The sequence below is a fragment of the Thalassophryne amazonica genome, chromosome 14 (genome assembly GCF_902500255.1).
Source record: "Thalassophryne amazonica chromosome 14, fThaAma1.1, whole genome shotgun sequence".
NCBI classification, from domain to species: Eukaryota; Metazoa; Chordata; class Actinopteri; order Batrachoidiformes; family Batrachoididae; genus Thalassophryne; species Thalassophryne amazonica.
This window is the reverse complement of record NC_047116.1, coordinates 592,608-614,363: the sequence shown is the minus strand read 5'-3', so window position 1 is coordinate 614,363 and position 21,756 is coordinate 592,608. Positions and strand designations below refer to the sequence as shown.

Sequence of the window (21,756 nt, the reverse complement as noted above, 5' to 3'; positions counted from 1 at the left end):
GGTTGACATACCTGACCAGTCATTCTCACAGTGTTTTGTAGATTAACACTACCTCTAACCTTAGTGACATGAAATTTGGGGTTCCACAGGGGTCCAACTTAGGCCCCCTGCTTTTCTCCCTTTATACAGCACCCCTTGGGCACATATTGCGGTTTCTTAAATCCTCCAAACCGTGACTATCCAGGGTTGGGACCAGGAAGCAGAGTTGTAGTCTTACACACCTCTCTGCAGCTTCTCTCCCCCTGCCATCCCCTCATTACCCCATCCCCGTAGAGACGGTGCCTGCTCCCAGACTACCAATAACCAGCAAAAATCTATTTAAGCATAAAAATTCAAAAAGAAAAAATAATATAGCACTTTCAACTGCACCACAGACTAAAACAGTTAAATGTGGTCTATTAAACATTAGGTCTCTCTCTTCTAAGTCCCTGTTGGTAAATGATATAATAATTGATCAACATATTGATTTATTCTGCCTTACAGAAACCTGGTTACAGCAGGATGAATATGTTAGTTTAAATGAGTCAACACCCCCGAGTCACACTAACTGTCAGAATGCTCGTAGCACGGGCCGGGGCGGAGGATTAGCAGCAATCTTCCATTCCAGCTTATTAATTAATCAAAAACCCAGACAGAGCTTTAATTCATTTGAAAGCTTGACTCTTAGTCTTGTCCATCCAAATTGGAAGTCCCAAAAACCAGTTTTATTTGTTATTATCTATCGTCCACCTGGTCGTTACTGTGAGTTTCTCTGTGAATTTTCAGACCTTTTGTCTAACTTAGTGCTTAGCTCAGATAAGATAATTATAGTGGGCATTTTAACATCCACACAGAGCTGAGAATGACAGCCTCAACACTGCATTTAATCTATTATTAGACTCTATTGGCTTTGCTCAAAAAGTAAATGAGTCCACCCACCACTTTAATCATATCTTAGATCTTGTTCTGACTTATGGTATGGAAATAGAAGACTTAACAGTATTCCCTGAAAACTCCCTTCTGTCTGATCATTTCTTAATAACATTTACATTTACTCTGATGGACTACCCAGCAGTGGGGAATAAGTTTCATTACACTAGAAGTCTTTCAGAAAGCGCTGTAACTAGGTTTAAGGATATGATTCCTTCTTTATGTTCTCTAATGCCATATACCAACACAGTGCAGAGTAGCTACCTAAACTCTGTAAGTGAGATAGAGTATCTCGTCAATAGTTTTACATCCTCATTGAAGACAACTTTGGATGCTGTAGCTCCTCTGAAAAAGAGAGCTTTAAATCAGAAGTGCCTGACTCCGTGGTATAACTCACAAACTCGTAGCTTAAAGCAGATAACCCGTAAGTTGGAGAGGAAATGGTGTCTCACTAATTTAGAAGATCTTCACTTAGCCTGGAAAAAGAGTCTGTTGCTCTATAAAAAAAGCCCTCCGTAAAGCTAGGACATCTTTCTACTCATCACTAATTGAAGAAAATAAGAACAACCCCAGGTTTCTTTTCAGCACTGTAGCCAGGCTGACAAAGAGTCAGAGCTCTATTGAGCTGAGTATTCCATTAACTTTAACTAGTAATGACTTCATGAGTTTCTTTGCTAACAAAATTTTAACTATTAGAGAAAAAATTACTCATAACCATCCCAAAGACGTATCGTTATCTTTGGCTGCTTTCAGTGATGCCAGTATTTGGTTAGACTCTTTCTCTCCGATTGTTCTGTCTGAGCTATTTTCATTAGTTACTTCATCCAAACCATCAACATGTTTATTAGACCCCATTCCTACCAGGCTGCTCAAGGAAGCCCTACCATTATTTAATGCTTCGATCTTAAATATGATCAATCTATCTTTGTTAGTTGGCTATGTACCACAGGCTTTTAAGGTGGCAGTAATTAAACCATTACTTAAAAAGCCATCACTTGACCCAGCTATCTTAGCTAATTATAGGCCAATCTCCAACCTTCCTTTTCTCTCAAAAATTCTTGAAAGGGTAGTTGTAAAACAGCTAACTGATCATCTGCAGAGGAATGGTCTATTTGAAGAGTTTCAGTCAGGTTTTAGAATTCATCATAGTACAGAAACAGCATTAGTGAAGGTTACAAATGATCTTCTTATGGCCTCGGACAGTGGACTCATCTCTGTGCTTGTTCTGTTAGACCTCAGTGCTGCTTTTGATACTGTTGACCATAAAATTTTATTACAGAGATTAGAGCATGCCATAGGTATTAAAGGCACTGCGCTGCGGTGGTTTGAATCATATTTGTCTAATAGATTACAATTTGTTCATGTAAATGGGGAATCTTCTTCACAGACTAAAGTTAATTATGGAGTTCCACAAGGTTCTGTGCTAGGACCAATTTTATTCACTTTATACATGCTTCCCTTAGGCAGTATTATTAGACGGTATTGCTTAAATCTTCATTGTTACGCAGATGATACCCAGCTTTATCTATCCATGAAGCCAGAGGACACACACCAATTAGCTAAACTGCAGGATTGTCTTACAGACATAAAGACATGGATGACCTTTAATTTCCTGCTTTTAAACTCAGATAAAACTGAAGTTATTGCACTTGGCCCCACAAATCTTAGAAACATGGTGTCTAACCAGATCCTTACTCTGGATGGCATTACCCTGAGCTCTAGTAATACTGTGAGAAATCTTGGAGTCATTTTTGATCAGGATATGTCATTCAAAGCGCATATTAAACAAATATGTAGGACTGCTTTTTTGCATTTACGCAATATCTCTAAAATCAGAATGGTCTTGTCTCGGAGTGATGCTGAAAAACTAATTCATGCATTTATTTCCTCTAGGCTGGACTATTGTAATTCATTATTATCAGGTTGTCCTAAAAGTTCCCTAAAAAGCCTTCAGTTAATTCAAAATGCTGCAGCTAGAGTACTGACGGGGACTAGAAGGAGAGAGCATATCTCACCCATATTGGCCTCTCTTCATTGGCTTCCTGTTAATTCTAGAATAGAATTTAAAATTCTTCTTCTTACTTATAAGGTTTTGAATAATCAGGTCCCATCTTATCTTAGGGACCTCGTAGTACCATATCACCCCAATAGAGCGCTTCGCTCTCAGACTGCAGGCTTACTTGTAGTTCCTAGGTTTGTAAGAGTAGAATGGGAGGCAGAGCCTTCAGCTTTCAGGCTCCTCTCCTGTGGAACCAGCTCCCAATTCAGATCAGGGAGACAGACACCCTCTCTACTTTTAAGATTAGGCTTAAAACTTTCCTTTTTGCTAAAGCTTATAGTTAGGGCTGGATCAGGTGACCCTGAACCATCCCTTAGTTATGCTGCTATAGACGTAGACTGCTGGGGGGTTCCCATGATGCATTGTTTCTTTCTCTTTTTGCTCTGTATGCACCACTCTGCATTTAATCATTAGTGATCGATCTCTGCTCCCCTCCACAGCATGTCTTTTTCCTGGTTCTCTCCCTCAGCCCCAACCAGTCCCAGCAGAAGACTGCCCCTCCCTGAGCCTGGTTCTGCTGGAGGTTTCTTCCTGTTAAAAGGGAGTTTTTCCTTCCCGCTGTAGCCAAGTGCTTGCTCACAGGGGGTCGTTTTGACCGTTGGGGTTTTACATAATTATTGTATGGCCTTGCCTTACAATATAAAGCGCCTTGGGGCAACTGTTTGTTGTGATTTGGCGGTATATAAAAAAATTGATTGATTGATTGATTGAATTGTTTTGTTATTTATGTTTGTATCATGGCCCAAGCAGAGGGTCACCCCTTTGATTCTGGTCTGCTTGAGGTTTCTTCCTCAAATCAGAGATTTTTTCTTACCGCTGTCACCTGCTCTGGGGGTTAGTAAGGTTAGACCTTACTTGTGTGAAGCACCTTGAGGCTACTTTGTTGTGATTTGGCTCTATATGAGGTCTATTAGAAAAGTTTCCTACCTTTTTATTTTTTTAAAAAACTATATAGATTTGAATGACGTGCGATTCCACCAATCATGCTGCTTGAACCCTCGTGCGCATGCGTGAGTTTTTTCACGCGTGTCGGTGACGTCATTTCCCTGTGGGCAGGCCTTGAGTGAGATGTGGTCCCGCCCTCTCGGCTGAATTCCTTTGTTTCACACGCTGCTCCGGACGGCGCGCGTTGCTTTATCAACATTTTTTCTGGACCTGTGAGGAATATCCGAGTGGACACTATTCGAGAAATTAAACTGGTTTTCGGTGAAAAGTTTAACGGCTGATGAGAGATTATGGGGTGTTTCTGTCGGTGTAAGGACTTCCCACGGAGCGGGATGTCGCACAGCGCTTCCAGGCGCTGTCGTCGGCCTGTTTCGATCTGAAAACATCCTAATTTAAGGCTTAATTCATCCAGGACGTCGTGAGAGAACAGAGAAGATTCAGAAGAGGCCGGCATGAGGACTTTATGCGGACATTCCACTGTTTAAGGACATTTTGTAATGAAAGACGTGTGCGCAAATTCGCCGAGTCGTCACGGAAACGACTCAGCGAATTTGCGCCACGACAGGAAAAACACCTCCGTGTTGAAAACCATTTGTAAAATTCAGGCGGCTTTTGATGGCTTTCAACAAGTGAGTAACTGAGAAATTGTTTAACAGCTTGGGCATGTTCCAACTTGTCCGTTAAGGTTTCCAACGGAGGTGTTTTTCCTGTCGCGACCCCCCATGGTCGGGTCCGGCCCGACATGCGACTCTGCCCACACGTTCTTTCATTACAAAATGTCCGTTAACAATGGAATGTCCGAATAAACTCCTCATGCCGACTTCTTCTGAAAGTTCTCTGTTCTCTGACGACTTACTGGGTCAACAGAGCCTGAAATGTGGACGTTTTCAACTTGAAATGGCGAGACGCTGCCGCCTCGAAGCGCAGATCACCGTCAGGCGCCATGGGCCGTCCTTACGGCGACACTACCAGACCAAAATCTCTCATCAGCCTTTAAAATTTTTACCGAAAACCAGCTGAATTTATTGAATGGTGTCCACTCACTTGTGCCTTACAGTTTTGAAAAAATTTTGATCAAACAAAGCAGCAGTCTCTGAGTCATTCCTAAACAATGAAAAAAACGACGAGAGGGTGGGCGACTCCTCACTCAAAGACTGCCCACAGGCGAATGACGTAACCGACAGGCGTGAAAAAACTCTTGCATGCCCACGAGGGTTCAAGCATGTCTGATGTAATCACACGTGATTCAAATCCATATGGTTTTTGAAAAAAATAATAAGGTTGGATACTTTTCTAACAGACCTCGTATAAATGAAAATAAATTGAATTGAATTGCAGACTGTAGAATTTGGACTTGAGCCCCCAGTGGAACTAACGTCATTATCAGCAGCAGAAACTCTTGTTCTTGTTTCTGTCAGTGGATTAAATAAAAGTTACCCATCTCAGGCACAAGACTATACTATACTATATTAATTTACCTACTATACCAAAGCAAATAAGAAGTAGTAGTAGTTGTAGTAATAGTAGTAAGGCTTGTACATGGCCTGAGGCCCCCTGGTGCCGATGCTTAACCCTGCAGACTGTAGCATGAAATAGATGAGACTCTACGACTGGACCTGGATGGAAAATTGGTCCAGCACAGGTTACTGTGCCGGACACAAGCAGTTCCCATTTACAGCTGGCGGACAGAGACAATACAGGTGAAGTCTCTTGTCCAATTAGAATTACATTTATACTGAAAAATGAAATAAAAAAGGAGCTTGGTCTGATATCTTGGTAGATGAGAACCTGCAGTTCAGGGATGACATCTGTGCCAGAGTTAACAAGAGTTATCAGATCATGGGAACTGTACAAAGCTCTTACGAATATTTAGACGAGAATTTCAAATTGCTTTTCAAAGTCTTTGTCTGCCCCCATTTGAGTGTGCTGTACCAGTGTGGATGCCAGTATATATAAAAGGCAACAGATGAGAATGTCCAGAGAAGAGGAACACATCAGATCCCATCCTTGCGACTGAGAAAATCGGAGGTGCCTGCCTTACGCTTTTGCAGACTGAGGGGGACATAATTGAAGTGTTCAAGCTTTTTAGGGAGTATGATGACCAGGTAGATCCCTTACTCAGGGTAGCTGCTGGGACATCTGCTGGAGGACATCTGCTGGAGGACATTGTTTCAAGTTGGAGAAGAAGCACTTCCGGCTCAAGCTATGCCAGCATTCATTCAAATATCATATCAACACATGGAACAGTCTCCCAGAAGAAGTGGTAACAGCCCTCAGCTTGAACGCTTTTAAAAATAGACTAGATAAACTCTGGAAGGACCACCCACAGAGACATGATTGGGAGGCAGAAGCATGAGGGGCAACCCCAACTAAGACATTCTGGGCATTGAGGCTTGACCTGCACTCAGAATCGTCATAAGATAAGGATATTTCAATTTATATAGCGCCAAATCACAACAAGGTTGCCTCAAGGCGCTTCACACAGGTAAGGTCTAACCTTACTAACCCCCAGAGCAAAAGTGGTAAGAAAAAACTCCCTCTGAGGAAGAAACCTCAGGGGTGACCCTCTGCTTGGGTCATGATACAGACACAAATTACAGAACAATTCACGGACGAATATACAACAAATGCTATTGGCGCACAGGACAGGAGGGTCGCCAACACAAATACATCTCCCATCTCTGGAACCACCTTTCAATGAGGAGGGGGGAATCAGACTTCCAGGTGGCCACAATGCACTTCCTTGACACACACAAAGTGACATTTATAAATTTAAATTGGAATTTAGTTGGGGATCCATGGACAACAGGCAAAGCTCAGGATCTTGAGGGAAGGTGACCCCAGGGATCTTGGTCAGTGTATCACGTACTTCATACCAAAATGGACTCACCTTTGTGCACAGCCAGGTGCAGTGCAAAAAGGAGCCAACCTCCACACCACATCTAAAACACAACTCAGAGACCTCAGGCTTAGAGTTATGTAATTTTTGTGGTGTGAGGTAAAACTGATGGAGGAAATTATAGTGAACTAGCCTATATCATGCATTAACAGTAGCTGAAAGACACTCTTGACAGAGGTCAGACCACAAATGTTCATCTATGGTTCTGTTCAAGTCTGACTCCCACTTCTCTCTGGATCTATGTAAACCAGGCTTAGGGGATCCGTTCAGTTGTATAGAATACATTTTAGCAATAAATTTACATACGTTCCCTTCAAGAAGTAATTTTTCCACATCACTGAGAACAGTGAGACTCATATTAGTACCCAATCTGGTTCTGAGGAAAGATCTCAACTGCAGATAACAAAAGAAAGTGTTGTTGGGTAAATCATACATCCTCTTCAATTGTTCAAAGGACATGAGGTGTCCATTTTCAAAACAGTCCTCCAAATGCTGAATCCCTCTCTGATACCAAGTCTCCAAAGTCCTGTTGCTCAGAGTCATGGGTATGAGTTAATTTTATCTGAGGGCTGTTCTTGGAGACAATCCCATTTTTAGTCAGAGATTTTTATGAATCTCACACCATATTTTAACCAAGTGTTTTAAAATGGGATTATCTGTTCTGTTGGATATATGAGGTCTGTGAGAAAAGTATCCGACCTTATTATTTTTTTTTTTTTTTCAAAAACTATATGGATTTGATTCATATGTTTTTACGTCAGCCAAGCTTGAACCTTCGTGCGCATGCGTGAGTTTTTCCACGCCTGTCAGTTGCGTCATTCGCCTGTGGGCAAGCTTTGAGTGAGCACTGCTCCATCCCTCTCGTCGTTGTTTCATTGCGAGGAAATGGCGGAATGATTTGGGCTTTGTTCCATCAGAATTTTTTCAGAAACTGTTAGAGACAGGCAGCTGGAAACCATTCGAAAAATTTATCTGGCTTTCGGTGAAAATTTTACGGGCTTCACAGAGAATAAGGGGTGTTACTACAGCTTTAAGGATGCCCCACAATGGCGCACGGCACACCGTGCTCCGAGCCGCCATCGAGAAACAGAAACCACCACATCATTTCTAAACGGATGGCTGTGTGGAGCTGGGACCGTCGTGAGCAATTTCTCTGGTTATCACAAGAGCTGGACATCAGCTATTTTCCGGCAGATTTCACTTTTAACAAGAGATTTTGTCATGGAAAGCCGCGCAGAGGCTTCGCGCATCACGACGGATTCACTGATGGAGCGAGACAAAGAACACCTCCGTTTCGGAGTGCCAGGGGACAAGTTGGGACATGCCCAGCTCGCCACAATTTCTCTTATACTCACTGGGCTGGTAAGCATTGAAAGCCGAGACAGGTCTCTCTCGTCCCCCAGTTCACCTTATAACCTGAAATAGCACCATAGTCATTTAGTAGAGTCTGTAATTTTGAAAGTGAATTACTCGGGTCTATTAAATAAAGAATAGCATCGTCTGCTAGAAGATTAATTTTATGATTTGTCCTATCCACCTCAATACCTCTTATATCAGGATCCCCTCTGATCACCTCAGCCAAGGGCTCAATAGCCAAAACAAAGAGTCCTGGGGACAAAAGGCAGCCCTGCCGACTTGATCTTCCCAACGAGAACCATGTTGAAGTCTGTCCATTGGTAGTAATTTTAACTCTGGGTTCACGATAAAGAGTCCTCACCCAATTGATAAATGATTGACCAAAACCAAACTTTGCCAAGACTTTAAACAGATATGGCCATTCTAACCCATCAAAGACCTTTTCAGCATCTAAAGTTACAGCTATACAGGGTTCTGTTTTTGTTTCAGTGAGATGAGTGATGTTAAAGGTGCGTTTACACATAACCAAGACGTGTTACGAATGTCATTTTTCTGTCATTCCTGACACATTCCTGACATTCCTAATGTGACTTAACGCCTCTGAATATGTTTCTTAATAGTGCATGTTGGTGCGTGATATTCTTGATATTCGTGGAGCATGTTTTTGCCTGTCAAAAAATCTTCCACGTATGTCACACATCACCCTCATTTCGTCTCACGTCGTGGAGGTCGCAACTGAGCGTATTGATCCGTCTTGATGAGTATTGATCCTTAATAGAACGTGACAACGTTCGTAGTGGTTCCTGTGATGGTTCTTGGAGCCCAAACTGTCACGCGTTATTACGAAGTGACATGGAAACTGTCAAGTTTTGACACGACTTGTAACGCGGCGTCACATTTCACTGCGCACCTGCAGGTGTTCCACCTGCTGCATGTGCCTGATGTTTGGGAAAATGCACAAGACGAGAGCCACATGAAGCCACACATCTGGCTCTGTCCTCCTCCTCCGCTCTGCGCCACTCCATGTCACAGAGTCCAACTACGCATGCAGTCACAAAGTTCTGAAAAACTGGAGCGATCTGAATTCGGTTGGATGAATATGGGTGTGTGTGGAGACGATTCATCTCGTTCACAACGTGACAGAACTTAACGAAGCGCTGTTACGCACAACAATGCGGAACACTATTCTTGACCGTGCGTAATGGTTCCTGATAATTCTCCAGCAACATGCCATTAATCGTAATGTGTGGTAACAGGTTGCAGCAGTTCCTGAGGACACCTGACGCCTCTGCCCCACATCATCACATTCGTGATCAGCGGCCAATAATGTGTACTTCGTGGCATTCGTGACTTGTCGTCGTTATGTGCAAATGCAGCATAAAACATCTACATAAGTTATTGGCTGAAGAACGTTTTAATATAAAACCAGATTGATCAGGATTTATTAATTTAGCTAAATACTGGCTAAGTCGGTTGGCCAGGGCCTTTGAAATAATGTTCTAATCTGAGTTCAGAAGAGATATGGGTCTATATAAAGAGCACTTTAGTGGGTTTTTATCTTTCTTATGAATCACTGTGATTATGGTGGTGAAGGTTTCAGGAAGAGTTTGAGTAATTGAGGCTAAATTGACAACATCCATAAGCAGGGGGATAACCATCCTCCCCTGGTGATTTATTAGACTGTAATAAATTCTGAGCTTTTTCTATTTCTTTGTGGGTGAAGGGAAGATCTAAATTATTTTGGTCTTCTTGGTTAAGTTTAGGGCAGCACGGTGGCTTAGTGGTTAGCACTGTTGCCTCACAGCGAGAAGGTCGTGGGTTCAATTCCTGTGGCCTTTCTGTGTGGAGTTTGCATGTTCTCCCCGTGTTTGCGTAGGTTTCCTCTGGGTACTCCGGTTTCCTCCCACATCCAAAGACGTGCGGGTTAGGTGGATTGAAATCTATAAATTGTCCGTAGGTGTGTGTGTGGGTGTGTTTGTCTGTTTGTGGCCCTGCGCCAGACTGGCGTCCTGTCCTGGGTGTACCCCGCCTCGCGCCCTATGACCGCTGAGATGGGCTCCAGCCCCCCCGCAACCCTTAACTGGACTAAGCGGTAGAAGATGAGTGAGTGAGTGAGTGGTTAAGTTTAGGTAAGTCAACAGTGGACAAAAATTCATCTATATTGGTCAGATCTTCTGGTGACTCTGAGGTATACAAATTAGTATAAAACCATTTAAATGTATCATTAATTTCTGTGGGATTATATGAAATTGAACCTGTTTCTGTTTCAGCTGCATTAATTGTTCTTAAACTTTCTTCCTTTTTCAACTGCCAAGACAAAACTTTAAGCGGTTTCTCTCCCAGTTCATAGTACTTTTGCTTAGTCCTCAAGATGCTTTTTTCTGTATTATAGGTGTGCAATGTGTTATATTCAAGCTTGTTTACTATATGTTGATATAAATCCTTGGATCCAGACTGTTGAAACTCCTTTTCTAATTTTGATATTTCTGTCTCCAGCTCAACTATCCCTGCCATATATTTCTTTTGGATACTTTTTGTGTACGAAATTATTTGTCCCCTTAAATATGTTTTTAATGTATCCCATAATAGAAAACTGTTCGATGCAGAAGGACAGTTTATCTCACAGAAAAGCTTTATCTGGTCTCTAATGAATTAGCAAAAGTCTGGGTTTTGAAGCAGGGTTGGATTCAAATGCCACCTATGACATGGTTTTTTTTCTGGCATTAAAACTGACAGGACCAAAGGCGAGTGATCAGGGAAGTGGATAACAGAAAGAGATCAATCCTGTTATGGGAATTATGATGGCAAGAATAAAATGAATAGTCTCTAGTTTGGGGGTGCATTTTTCTCCATATATCTATCAAATTTAAGTCTTTCAAAAAAGCCAAGGTGGTTTTAGCTGCTTTTGTTTTGGATGTTGTCTCAGCTGACTTATCTAGGACAGGATCTAAACAGAAGTTGAAATCACCCCCAACAAGTATGTTCTGATGTCCACCAGCTACTTTAAGGAATATGTCTTCATAAATGATTCATCATCGTAATTTGGTGCGTATAAATTTAAAAGTGTCCAAGGTTCTGAGTAAATCTGGCAATTAACTAGAACCTGTCTGCCCAACAGGTAAATAACGGTATCTCCAATGGTCACAGGAGTATTTTTATTTATCAAAATGGCCACTCCCCTGGCTTTCGATGCCAGTACCCACCCAACCAATTCTCTTTGTAGTTTCTTATGTTCCAGTGTAGTTAGGTGGGTTTGTTGTAGAAAAGCAATATCAATTTTTAGTTTTTTTTTTTTTTTTTAAAGGTATGACCAGTGGCGGCTGGTGAAAAACAGTCTTGGTGGGGCTGCTGTGCCAATAGATTCCCTTGCCTTGTCCAGTACAGGCATTCAAGTGAACAGTCAGAAAATGACTACAATTCCACAATAATCATTTCATGTCCTTCTCAAAATCAGCAGTTTTACAGATAAAGTTAACCATTTACAGCTATATTAGGCCCCATTTCTACTTTGGAAAGGAACAGTATCAAATACAACACTCAAGTTCTTGAGCAAAGAACATTTCACCATTTGACACCAATTACACCAAACTGTACTGAACTGACATCATCTACAGACAAACAGATCCTGGGGTTCACAGTGACACCGACCTCAACAAAATAGAAAATATCAGCAAATTTACACTCTTTCAAAATATGGAAAAATTCTTCAATTGACAAAAGAACATTATGTACATACGACAATGTTCACAACACCTTCAGAGAGAGAGAGAGAAAAAATGTGTGTGTGTGTGTGTGTGTGTGTGTGAGTGAGTGAGAGCAACAGAAAATGAAGGTAATATTTTGCATGAACATTACTGAGTGGAATGGAGGCAAACTAAAGAAGCTTGAAAAACTTAAATAACTTGACTAACTAATAACAGCAAAACCTTTAAATTAAATTGGTTAAAATTAATTAACAGTGTAGAGGACAAAGCAAATTAAGTTTACAAAACCACTTAATTAAATGTGTTGCTAAACTTGGGTTTGTCTGACTATAAGTGTCTTGTGTGAACTCAGTGGCTAAGTTAGAATTTCTTTAAAAAAACATGCAAATTGCTAGTTTAGGGTTTTGTTTTGTTTTTAAACTGAGCAAATAATTTGTTTTAGAGTGTGGAATACTCCAAAGAATATTTCACTTCTGTGAACTGATCCTCATAACGTGTAAAGTGAAATCAAAATACCAGCATGGCTGCAGCTTTGAACACTGTTACAAACAGCCCCGGCCTCCCCTATTACCATTATAACTGGTCTGCTGTCCCAATAAAGATCACAGCTTTGACCCCTAAAACAAAAAAAAACCATCACTCATTCGTTTTATCTTAAATTTTCATCCTCGTTTCCACACCAGGAGCAACATTGGGGAATAAATCCGAGCAGCTCGTCACCTGAGCTGAAGTGGATCCAGAGGAGTCAGTCCACAGCTGACAGAGGTGGATGCGCTTCTTTCCACCCCGCAGTAAAGAGCACAGATCAGCAGCCTCCGTGACGTGTGCGCGCTGACAGTGTGAATGAAGCCTGACACGGTTTATAACGAGTCAGACAAACATCTCTCCTCCAACCGGGATGTGCAATTGTCATTAAACCACGAGAAAGATCTGATGTGCGCACCTCCATGCGCCTCCAAAAGGATCCCCGCCAAACTTTGGTGTCATTGATTTGATTCGTTTTGTCCCGTTTTAAACCTCCGAAGAGTTCTTCAACTTACTCCAGCAAAACACACGGAGACAAAATCAAAATAAATAAATATAACCCAAACGTCACCATCATCTCTTCCTGACAGACTGACAGCAGCAGCTGCAGCATCACGTGTATCACTGACTGTAATCTAACGTTCCCACATTTTTGTAGCAAGGGCTAAAATTGCGGCGCCCCAAAGCCATTAATTTTGGCGATGTTGATTTGCCAAATATTTATTAATTTTCCTTAGCAACTACATACAATTGGTTATTTCGCTGCACTTCAAGGGCGCTTTGAATGAGCGCCCAAGACGAGGAATGATACGTTCTCTGCTTCTGTCGGTGGAAATGCACTGTTGAATGAGAGTCAGTTGGAGGAAGTGTTTTAATCATTCATATTACATGTAGGCACATACTATTAAGTAAAACTGACATTGATAATACTTTTTAAATATATATTATGACTTTTCCTCTCCACATCTAGGAGAGCAGCGCCCGAGTGCCCTCTATGGGCCAGTCGCCACTGGGTATAACAATACTTTTTTCCTCTTTACTGGTCCATTCAGCTCATTCACATTAAAACTAAAACTTCACCACCCTATCAATGTATTATTAATGCAAATGTGGGATGTCAACTTATCCAGCATCAATTTTAGTCCGGAGATAGACTGGTTAATTTCTGCCGTTTTAGAGTCAAGTTTCCAGGACAGGGACTCGTTACCATTTCGTATTTCCTCCAGAAGAACAGCGTAGCTTCCTTCGGTAGTCTCGTTAGCATGCGTCTGTGAGGTCCCTGCCATTTCAGGAGCCACTTTGATGCTAGTCTCGGAAGAACTTTTCTCTATAGTTGTTGAGATATGCTCGTTAGCTGGGTTTTGTTGTTTGCTTCTGGGTCTCAGGTCCATAATAATGTCACTTGGCAAACTTAGAGGTGGGTTTGGGTGTTTTTAGAAGTTTTAAAATGTTAATATTTGGACAGCCTCTGGGCTAGTATCTACCTCTTCTCACAGCATCACGTGATCCCCCATTTCAGCCTTATCAGAGTTTAAAAGGAGGAAGTTTCTAGACATCCAGCTTCTCACTGATGCAAGGCAATCTTCTAAAGATTTTATGTGAACGAGATTACCAGCCGTTATCATCTTATATAACTGAGTATCATCAGCATAGCAGTGAAAGGTAATCCCAAACCACCACAATATGTGCCCAAGGGGTGCTATATAAAGGGAGAAAAGCAGGGGGCCTAAGACCGACCCCTGTAGAACCCCAAATTTCATGTCACAAAGGTTAGAGGTAGTGTTACTGTACAAAACACAGTGAGAACAATATCTATTTTTTAATTATATATTGAAGAATGTTTGTGCAAAATCTGGTGCCTTTTACCATCAAACGCAGTCATTTCAGAAATACGCTCTGCTGACGACCTGCATCAACATCTGCTGCCGACTCTTCTCACTTTAAAGTTTCTTTTAAGGTTCTGCTACTACAACCCCTGGCAATAATTATGGAATCACCGGCCTCGGAGGATGTTCATTCAGTTGTTTAATTTTGTAGAAAAAAAGCAGATCACAGACATGACGCAAAACTAAAGTCATTTCAAATGGCAACTTTCTGGCTTTAAGAAACACTATAAGAAATCAGAAAAAAAAATTGTGGCAGTCAGTAACGGTTACTTTTTTAGACCAAGCAGAGGAAAAAAATATGGAATCACTCAATTCTGAGGAAAAAATTATTATCAATTGAAAGGATGTTTGGGGATGATGCAATCATTTTTCAAGATGATAATGCATCTTGCCATAGAGCAAAAACTGTGAAAACATTCCTTGCAAAAAGACACATAGGGTCAATGTCATGGCCTGCAAATAGTCCGGATCTTAATCCAATTGAAAATCTTTGGTGGAAGTTGAAGAAAATGGTCCATGACAAGGCTCCAACCTGCAAAGCTGATCTGGCAACAGCAATCAGAGAAAGTTGGAGCCAGATTGATGAAGAGTACTGTTTGTCACTCATGTCCATGCCTCAGAGACTGCAAGCTGTTAGAAAAGCCAGAGGTGGTGCAACAAAATACTAGTGATGTGTTAGAGCGTTCTTTTTTCCTCTGCTTGGTCTAAAAAAGTAACCGTTACTGACTGCCACAATTTTTTTTCCTGATTTCTTATACTGTTTCTTAAAGCCAGAAAGTTGCCATTTGAAATGACTTTAGTTTTGTGTCATGTCTGTGATCTGCTTTTTTTCTACAAAATTAAACAACTGAATGAACATCCTCCGAGGCCGGTGATTCCATCATTTTTGCCAGGGGTTGTAGTCTATAAAACTGTCTGTTGGACTGGCAACTCCCTACCTAGCTGACCTAATTAAACCCTACGTACCGGCCCGGGCTCTGCGTTCTCAGGGTGCAGGACTACTTTGTGTCACGGGGGTGAATAAGAAGTCTGTGGGTCACAGAGCTTTCTCTTATCGTGCCCCTGTTCTGTGAAATGATCTCCTGATTTGATCAACAAAAACAAGCATAACTCAAAGTTCTTGTTCAACACGGTGGCAACACTTATTCATGGACAACCACCTGTAGTTCGCTCTCCTTTAACAGCACAAGATTTCCTGGATTACTTTGGGAAGAAAATAGATGACATTAGGTTAAACATATCCCAGCATGCCTTAACCCAGCCACTACACCCTGTTATTGATGTGGGCGTCATTACTGAGGTATTACCTAGATTTACATAATTTGACAGTATCTCACTAGACATGCTGACAGAACTCATAATGTCAACAAAAAGCACAACCTGTTTATTTGATCCTATACCAACAAAACTGTTTAAGGACCTGTGGTCCACTCTTGGGCCGACTGCTAGAAATGATTAATCTTTCTTTAACTTCTGGATCTGTTCCTAAATGTTTCAAATCTGCAGTGATTAAACCATTACTTAAGAAACCTAATCTTGACCCTACTGTATTGAAGAACTATCGGGCGGTATCAAATCTATCATTTTGCTCTAAAATTCTGGAAAAAGTGGTGTCACTGCATCTTGTAGACTATCTTACTGATAATAATCTCTTTGAGCCACTGCAGTCTGCTTTTAGAAAATATCATTCCACAGAGACGGCTCTCACTAAAGTGGTGAATGATCTTCTTCTTGCAATAGATTCAGACACCACTACGGTTCTGGTGCTGTTAGATCTCAGTGCTGTGTTTGATACAGTGGATCATCATATTCTACTTGATAGGCTGGAAAATCATTTGGGGATTACTGGGAGTGCCCTTGCATGGTTGATGTCATACCTGACCAGTCGTTCTCACTGTGTTTTGTACAGTAACACTACCTCTAACCTTAGTGACATTAAATTTGGGGTTCCTCAGGGGTCTGTCTTAGGCCCCCTGCTTTTCTCCCTTTATATAGCACCCCTTGGGCACATATTGCGGCGTTTTGGGATTACCTTTCACTGCTATGCAGATGATATTCAGTTATACATGCCGATAACTGCTGGTAATCTAATTCATATAAAATCCTTAGAAGATTGCCTTGCAGCAGTGAGAAGTTGGATGTCTAGAAACTTCTTACTTTTAAACTCTGAAAAGACTGAAATGATGGTTCTTGGTCCAGTGAGACATCGGCATCAATTTGACCAGTTAACACTCAGCCTAGGCTCGTGTGTCATACATCACACTGACAAAGTGAGGAACCTTGGGGTAATTTTTGATCCTTCGTTGTCCTTTGACCTCCACATTAGAAATATTACTAGGACTGTTTTCTTCCACCTGCGAAATATAGTGAAGATTCATCCCATCCTGTCTATGGCTGATGCTGAGACCCTGATCCATGCATTTGTCTCTTCTAGATTGGACTACTGCAATGTTCTATTTTCTGGTTTACCGCAGTCCAGCATTAGGGCTCTCCAATTGGTTCAAAATGCTGCAGCCAGACTTTTGACACGAAGCAGAAAGTTCAACCACATTACACCCATTTTGGCGTCTCTTCACTGGCTTCCTGTCCCAGTGAGATCAGATTTTAAGGTTCTGCTACTAACCTATAAAATTATTCATGGACTGGTACCTCCCTACCTAGCTGACCTAATTCAACCTTGCGTACCGGCCCGGGTTCTGTGTTCTCAGGGTGCAGGACTACTTTGTGTCCCTAGGGTGAATAAGAAGTCTGCGGGTCACAGAGCTTTCTCTTTTCGTGCCCCAGTTCTGTGGAATGATCTCCCTGCATCAATAAAACAGTCAGATTCTGTGGAGATTTTCAAGTCCAGACTTAAGACGCACTTATTTTCCCTTTCATATGGTTAGCATACTGGTACAGTTTTTCGCTTTTTACTCTTTTAATTCATTCTATTAGTAAACAGAGCGTGCTCCGGCCTCAACTTTACCTAAATTCTGGGTCTTTTAGTGAAGCTTAGGGCTAGTGGCTGGCGATCACCTTAGTATTTCTTCTGTTTTTCTTGTTGATTAATGCTGACAAATTATACAGTATTTCTTGTATTTCTGATGTCTGATTCTGTTTTTTTTTTGTCTCTGTTTGAGGTGCAGCTCCATCCAGAGATGGATGTGGTGTCTGTTCCAGAACCATCCTGTGCACCGGCAACATTTCCTGTATATTTGTTTTGTTAATTGTGTCTGTATCATGGCCCAAGCAGAGGGTCACCCCTTTGAGTCTGGTCTGCTTGAGGTTTTTTCCTCAGAGGGAGTTTTTTCTTACCACTGTCGCTTTTGCTCTTGGTCTAGGGGTTGGTAATGTTAGACCTTACTTGTGTGACGCACCTTGAGGCAACTTTGCTGTGATTTGGCGCTACATAAATGAAATAAATTGAATTGAATTAGAGTCTTGTTTAGAAATTCAGATTCAGACAACTTTATTGGTCCCAAAATGTTTAATTCAATTCAACAGCCTTCCTAATTCATGTTTTTTTTTTTTTTTATATATACAAGGTCTATTAGAAAAGTATCCGACCTTATTATTTTTTTCAAAAACCATATGGATTTGAATCACGTGTGATTACATCAGACATGCTTGAACCCTCGTGGGCATGCGAGAGTTTTTTCACGCCTGTCGGTTACGTCATTCGCCTGTGGGCAGTCTTTGAGTGAGGAGTCGTCCACCCGCTCGTCGATTTTTTTCATTGTTTAGGAATGGCTCAGAGACTGTTGCTTTGTTTGATAAAAATTTTTTCAAAACTGTAAGGCACAACTGAGTGGACACCATTCAATAAATTCAGCTGGTTTTCGGTAAAAATTTTAACGGCTGATGAGAGATTTTGGTCTGGTAGTGTCGCTTTAAGGACGGTCCACGGCGCCTGACGGCGATCTGCGCTTCGAGGCGGCAACGTCTCGCCGTTTCAAGTTGAAAACTTCCACATTTCAGGCTCTGTTGACACAGTAAGTCGTCAGAGAACAGAGAACTTTCAGAAGAAGTCGGCATGAGGAGTTTATTCGGACATTCCATTGTTAACGGTCATTTTGTAATGAAAGAACGTGCGGGCAGAGTCGCATGTCGGGCCGGACCCGACCGCGGGGGGTCGCGGCAGGAAAAACACCTCCGTTGGAAACCTTAACGGGCAAGTTGGAACATGCCCAAGCTGTTAAACAATTTCTCAGTTACTCACTTGTTGAAAGCCATTAAAAGCCGCCTGAATTCTACAAATGGTTTTCAACACGGAGGTGTTTTTCCTGTTGCGGCGCACACAGATTTGCCGAGTCGTCACGGAAACGACTCGGCGAATTTGCGCGTACGTCTTTCATTAAAAAAATGTCCTTAAACAGTGGAATGTCCGCATAAATTCCTCATGCCGGCCTCTTCTGAATCTTCTCTGTTCTCTCACGATGTCCTGGGTGAATTAAGCCTTAAATTAGGATGTTTTCAGCTTGAAACAGGCCGACGACAGCGCCTGGAAGCGCTGCAGGACGTCCCGCTCCGTGGGAAGTCCTTACACCGACAGAAACACCCCATAATCTCTCATCAGCCGTTAAACTTTTCACAGAAAACCAGCTTAATTTCTCGAATAGTGTCCACTCGGATATTCCTCACAGGTCCAGAAAAAATTTTGATAAAGCAACGCGCGCCGTCTCGAGCAGCGTGTGAAACAAAGGAATTCAGCCGAGAGGGCGGGACCACATCTCACTCAAGGCCTGCCCACAGGGAAATGACGTCACCGACACGCGTGAAAAAACTCACGCATGCGCACGAGGGTTCAAGCATGATTGGTGTAATCGCACGTCATTCAAATCCATATAGTTAAAAACAAAAATAAAAGGGTCGGTTTATTATCTAAGAGACCTCGTATATTGTAAAGACATACCATGTGGGTGAAAAATTTCACTGAGTAAAAGCAAAAATCTTTCTGGTTTCACTGAGCTCTTATCTGGAGGATGGAATGTAAACCAGATGAAGAAAGAGTGTAAACCTTCAAGTTCAGCTGGCGAGTCAGACCCATTCAGTTCATGTGGAGTCCACTCAGTTTTTCATCAGCTCCAGTCACACCTGCAAAATACTGACATGGTTCTGGATTATGATGGACTTCAGAAGGAACACGGAGCTCATCAGTTCAACTGAAGTCCCTCTTTGTGATGGCAGGAAAAGTGCTTTTCAGGAGGAATGTTTGTCACATCAGCAAAGAAATTTTGAATGTACTTTCAAATGTTTCCCTTTCTCTCATGAACATTTTTCCTATTTTACTTCTGCACTAACGGCTAAACATTTCCTTTAATATCAGAGTCATCGTCTGTGCCCACTTACTCCAATCAAGATTCAGGGGAGCTGGAGCTAATCCCAGCAGTCACAGGGTGTGAGGTGGGTTCACCCTTGACAGGGACACACACACACACACACACACACACACACACACACAGAGAGAGACACATTATCGTCACCACTTCACCGAACCTGCCTGTGTGTGGAAGTGGGAGGAAGCCAGAGAACCTACGCATGCCAGCTCACATAAACAGCCAGGTGGGAAGAGAACCCGTGAGCTTCTGGCTGTGAGGCAACAGTACCAACCACTAATCCACCCTGCCGCCACATATCCTAGACAATTTGTGACATTGTATGTCTCTAATTGTAACCACTAAATATTTCCTTGATCTCGGCAGCCTTTTGTGACGTTTTATTTCTTTATTACGCAAAGTAAAGTCTGCGCTGTCTTTGGTGAAAAAGAGCAAACTCACTCAAGAGTCCCTCGAACTGTTCGATGGCCAGAACCGCGTTGTCCTGCGTGCTGTGGTGGAGGTGGTTCGGCATCTTGGTCATGTTCCACGGCATGGACCGGCACAGCGGGATCCGGACCAGCTCGCAGGACGCCGCCCGGACCGCGGGAGCCCACAGGCCGAAGGACACGCTCAGCAGAGACGCCAGCAGCCCCGCAGACAGCATGTCGGTCCGGAAGTTCGGTTCGACGAGGACGCTGAGGTTTCGGTCGGTGAAGTAAATCCAAGCGGTTGTCGGGTCAACTTTCACCTCCTCTGATCCCTCCTCCTGCTTCTCTCTCTCCTCCTCTCAGGAGTCACGCTGTTAAAGACACACAGAAGTCAGAAGGACAAAACGCATTCAGTTAAAACATTAGACGTCACGTGACTTCCAGCTTCTCAGTTCTGCTGTGGTTCTGATCGGTTTCCATCAGTGTGATCAATTAACCTGCGTATTATTAAAATGACGACGTTTTCCACTTGTTCAAACTCAAATACAGAACAAACTGTTTACTTTCACATATCTCAGGCATCAGGTCAAAGGTCAAGAGGGGTTTCTCCTCTGTACCCCAAATACTGAGTTTTTCTGATCACACACAATTTCAGTTACATTTTTTTTTCATTTATATAGCGCCAAATCACAACAGAGTTACCGCAAGACGTCACACAAGTAAGGTCTAACCTTACCAACCCCCAGAGGAACAGTGGTAAGGAAAAAGTCCCTCTGAGGAAGAAATCTCAAGCAGACCAGACTCAAAGGGGTGACCCTCTGCTTGGGCCATGATACAGACACAAATTACAGAACAATTCACAAATATTCAGGAAATGCTGTTGATGCACAAGACAGGAGGGTCTCCAGCACAAATACCACAACCATCTCTGGATGGAGCTGCACCTTAAACAGAGAGAAAAAAACAGAATCAGGCATCAGAAAGACAAAAAATACTGTATAATTTGTCAGCATTAAAGAAGAAGAAAAACAGAAGAAATACTTAGGTGATCGCCAGCCACTAGCCCTAAACTTCACTAAAAGACCCAGACTTTAGATAAAGTTGAGGCCGCGGCACTCTCCAGTGACTAATAAATTAATTAAAAGGGTAAAAAGCATAGTAACATACTATGTCAGCATGCTAGCCATATGAAAGGGAAAATGAGTGCGTCTTAAGTCTGGACTTGAAAGTCTCCACAGAATCTGATTGTTTTATTGACGCAGGGAGATCATTCCACAGAACAGGGGCACGATAAGAGAAAGCTCTGTGACCCACAGACTTCTTATTCACCCTAGGGACACAAAGTAGTCCTGCACCCTGAGAACGCAAAGCCCAGGCCGGTACGTAGGGTTTAATGAGCTGTCTATGTAGAAATCAGGCGGCTGCCTACATAGGTGTCCACATGGCACGACTCAGATTTCACCAGTTACCCTTCAAATAGCTTGATTAGGCATGGTAAAGTTTGTTTTTCCATCAGGCCAAAATTTTACTTGAGTTTAGGTCAATTCCAAATTTGATGTCAAAACAGCCTGAAATCCTGTTACATTAAAATATATAGTAAAAATGCTCAACTTTAAAGCAACACTGTCCATCTAGAACAACGTGGTTTGAAAAATTGGCCATGGGCTATCATCAACCATCATCCAGATGTCAAAGATTCATTATCCGACTGGCAGAACGTTTCCATATATTTCAGTTATTCAAACTTT

At 42.2% G+C, this 21,756-nt stretch overlaps 1 protein-coding gene across 2 annotated transcripts in view; it reads right to left on the bottom strand.

Moving 5' to 3' along the window:
* frzb (frizzled related protein) overlaps window positions 1-20,327 on the bottom strand; it is a 69,343-nt gene extending 49,016 nt beyond the window's left edge. Inside the window, exon 1 of one of the 2 annotated variants that reach the window (XM_034186717.1) lies at window positions 20,040-20,327. In XM_034186717.1, the coding sequence (XP_034042608.1) occupies window positions 20,040-20,244 (205 nt within the window). In that variant the 5' untranslated portion in view covers window positions 20,245-20,327. The remainder of the gene's footprint in view (window positions 1-20,039) is intronic. The other variant, XM_034186716.1, reaches the window with a different exon arrangement.
* Window positions 20,328-21,756: the final 1,429 nt, after the last annotated feature.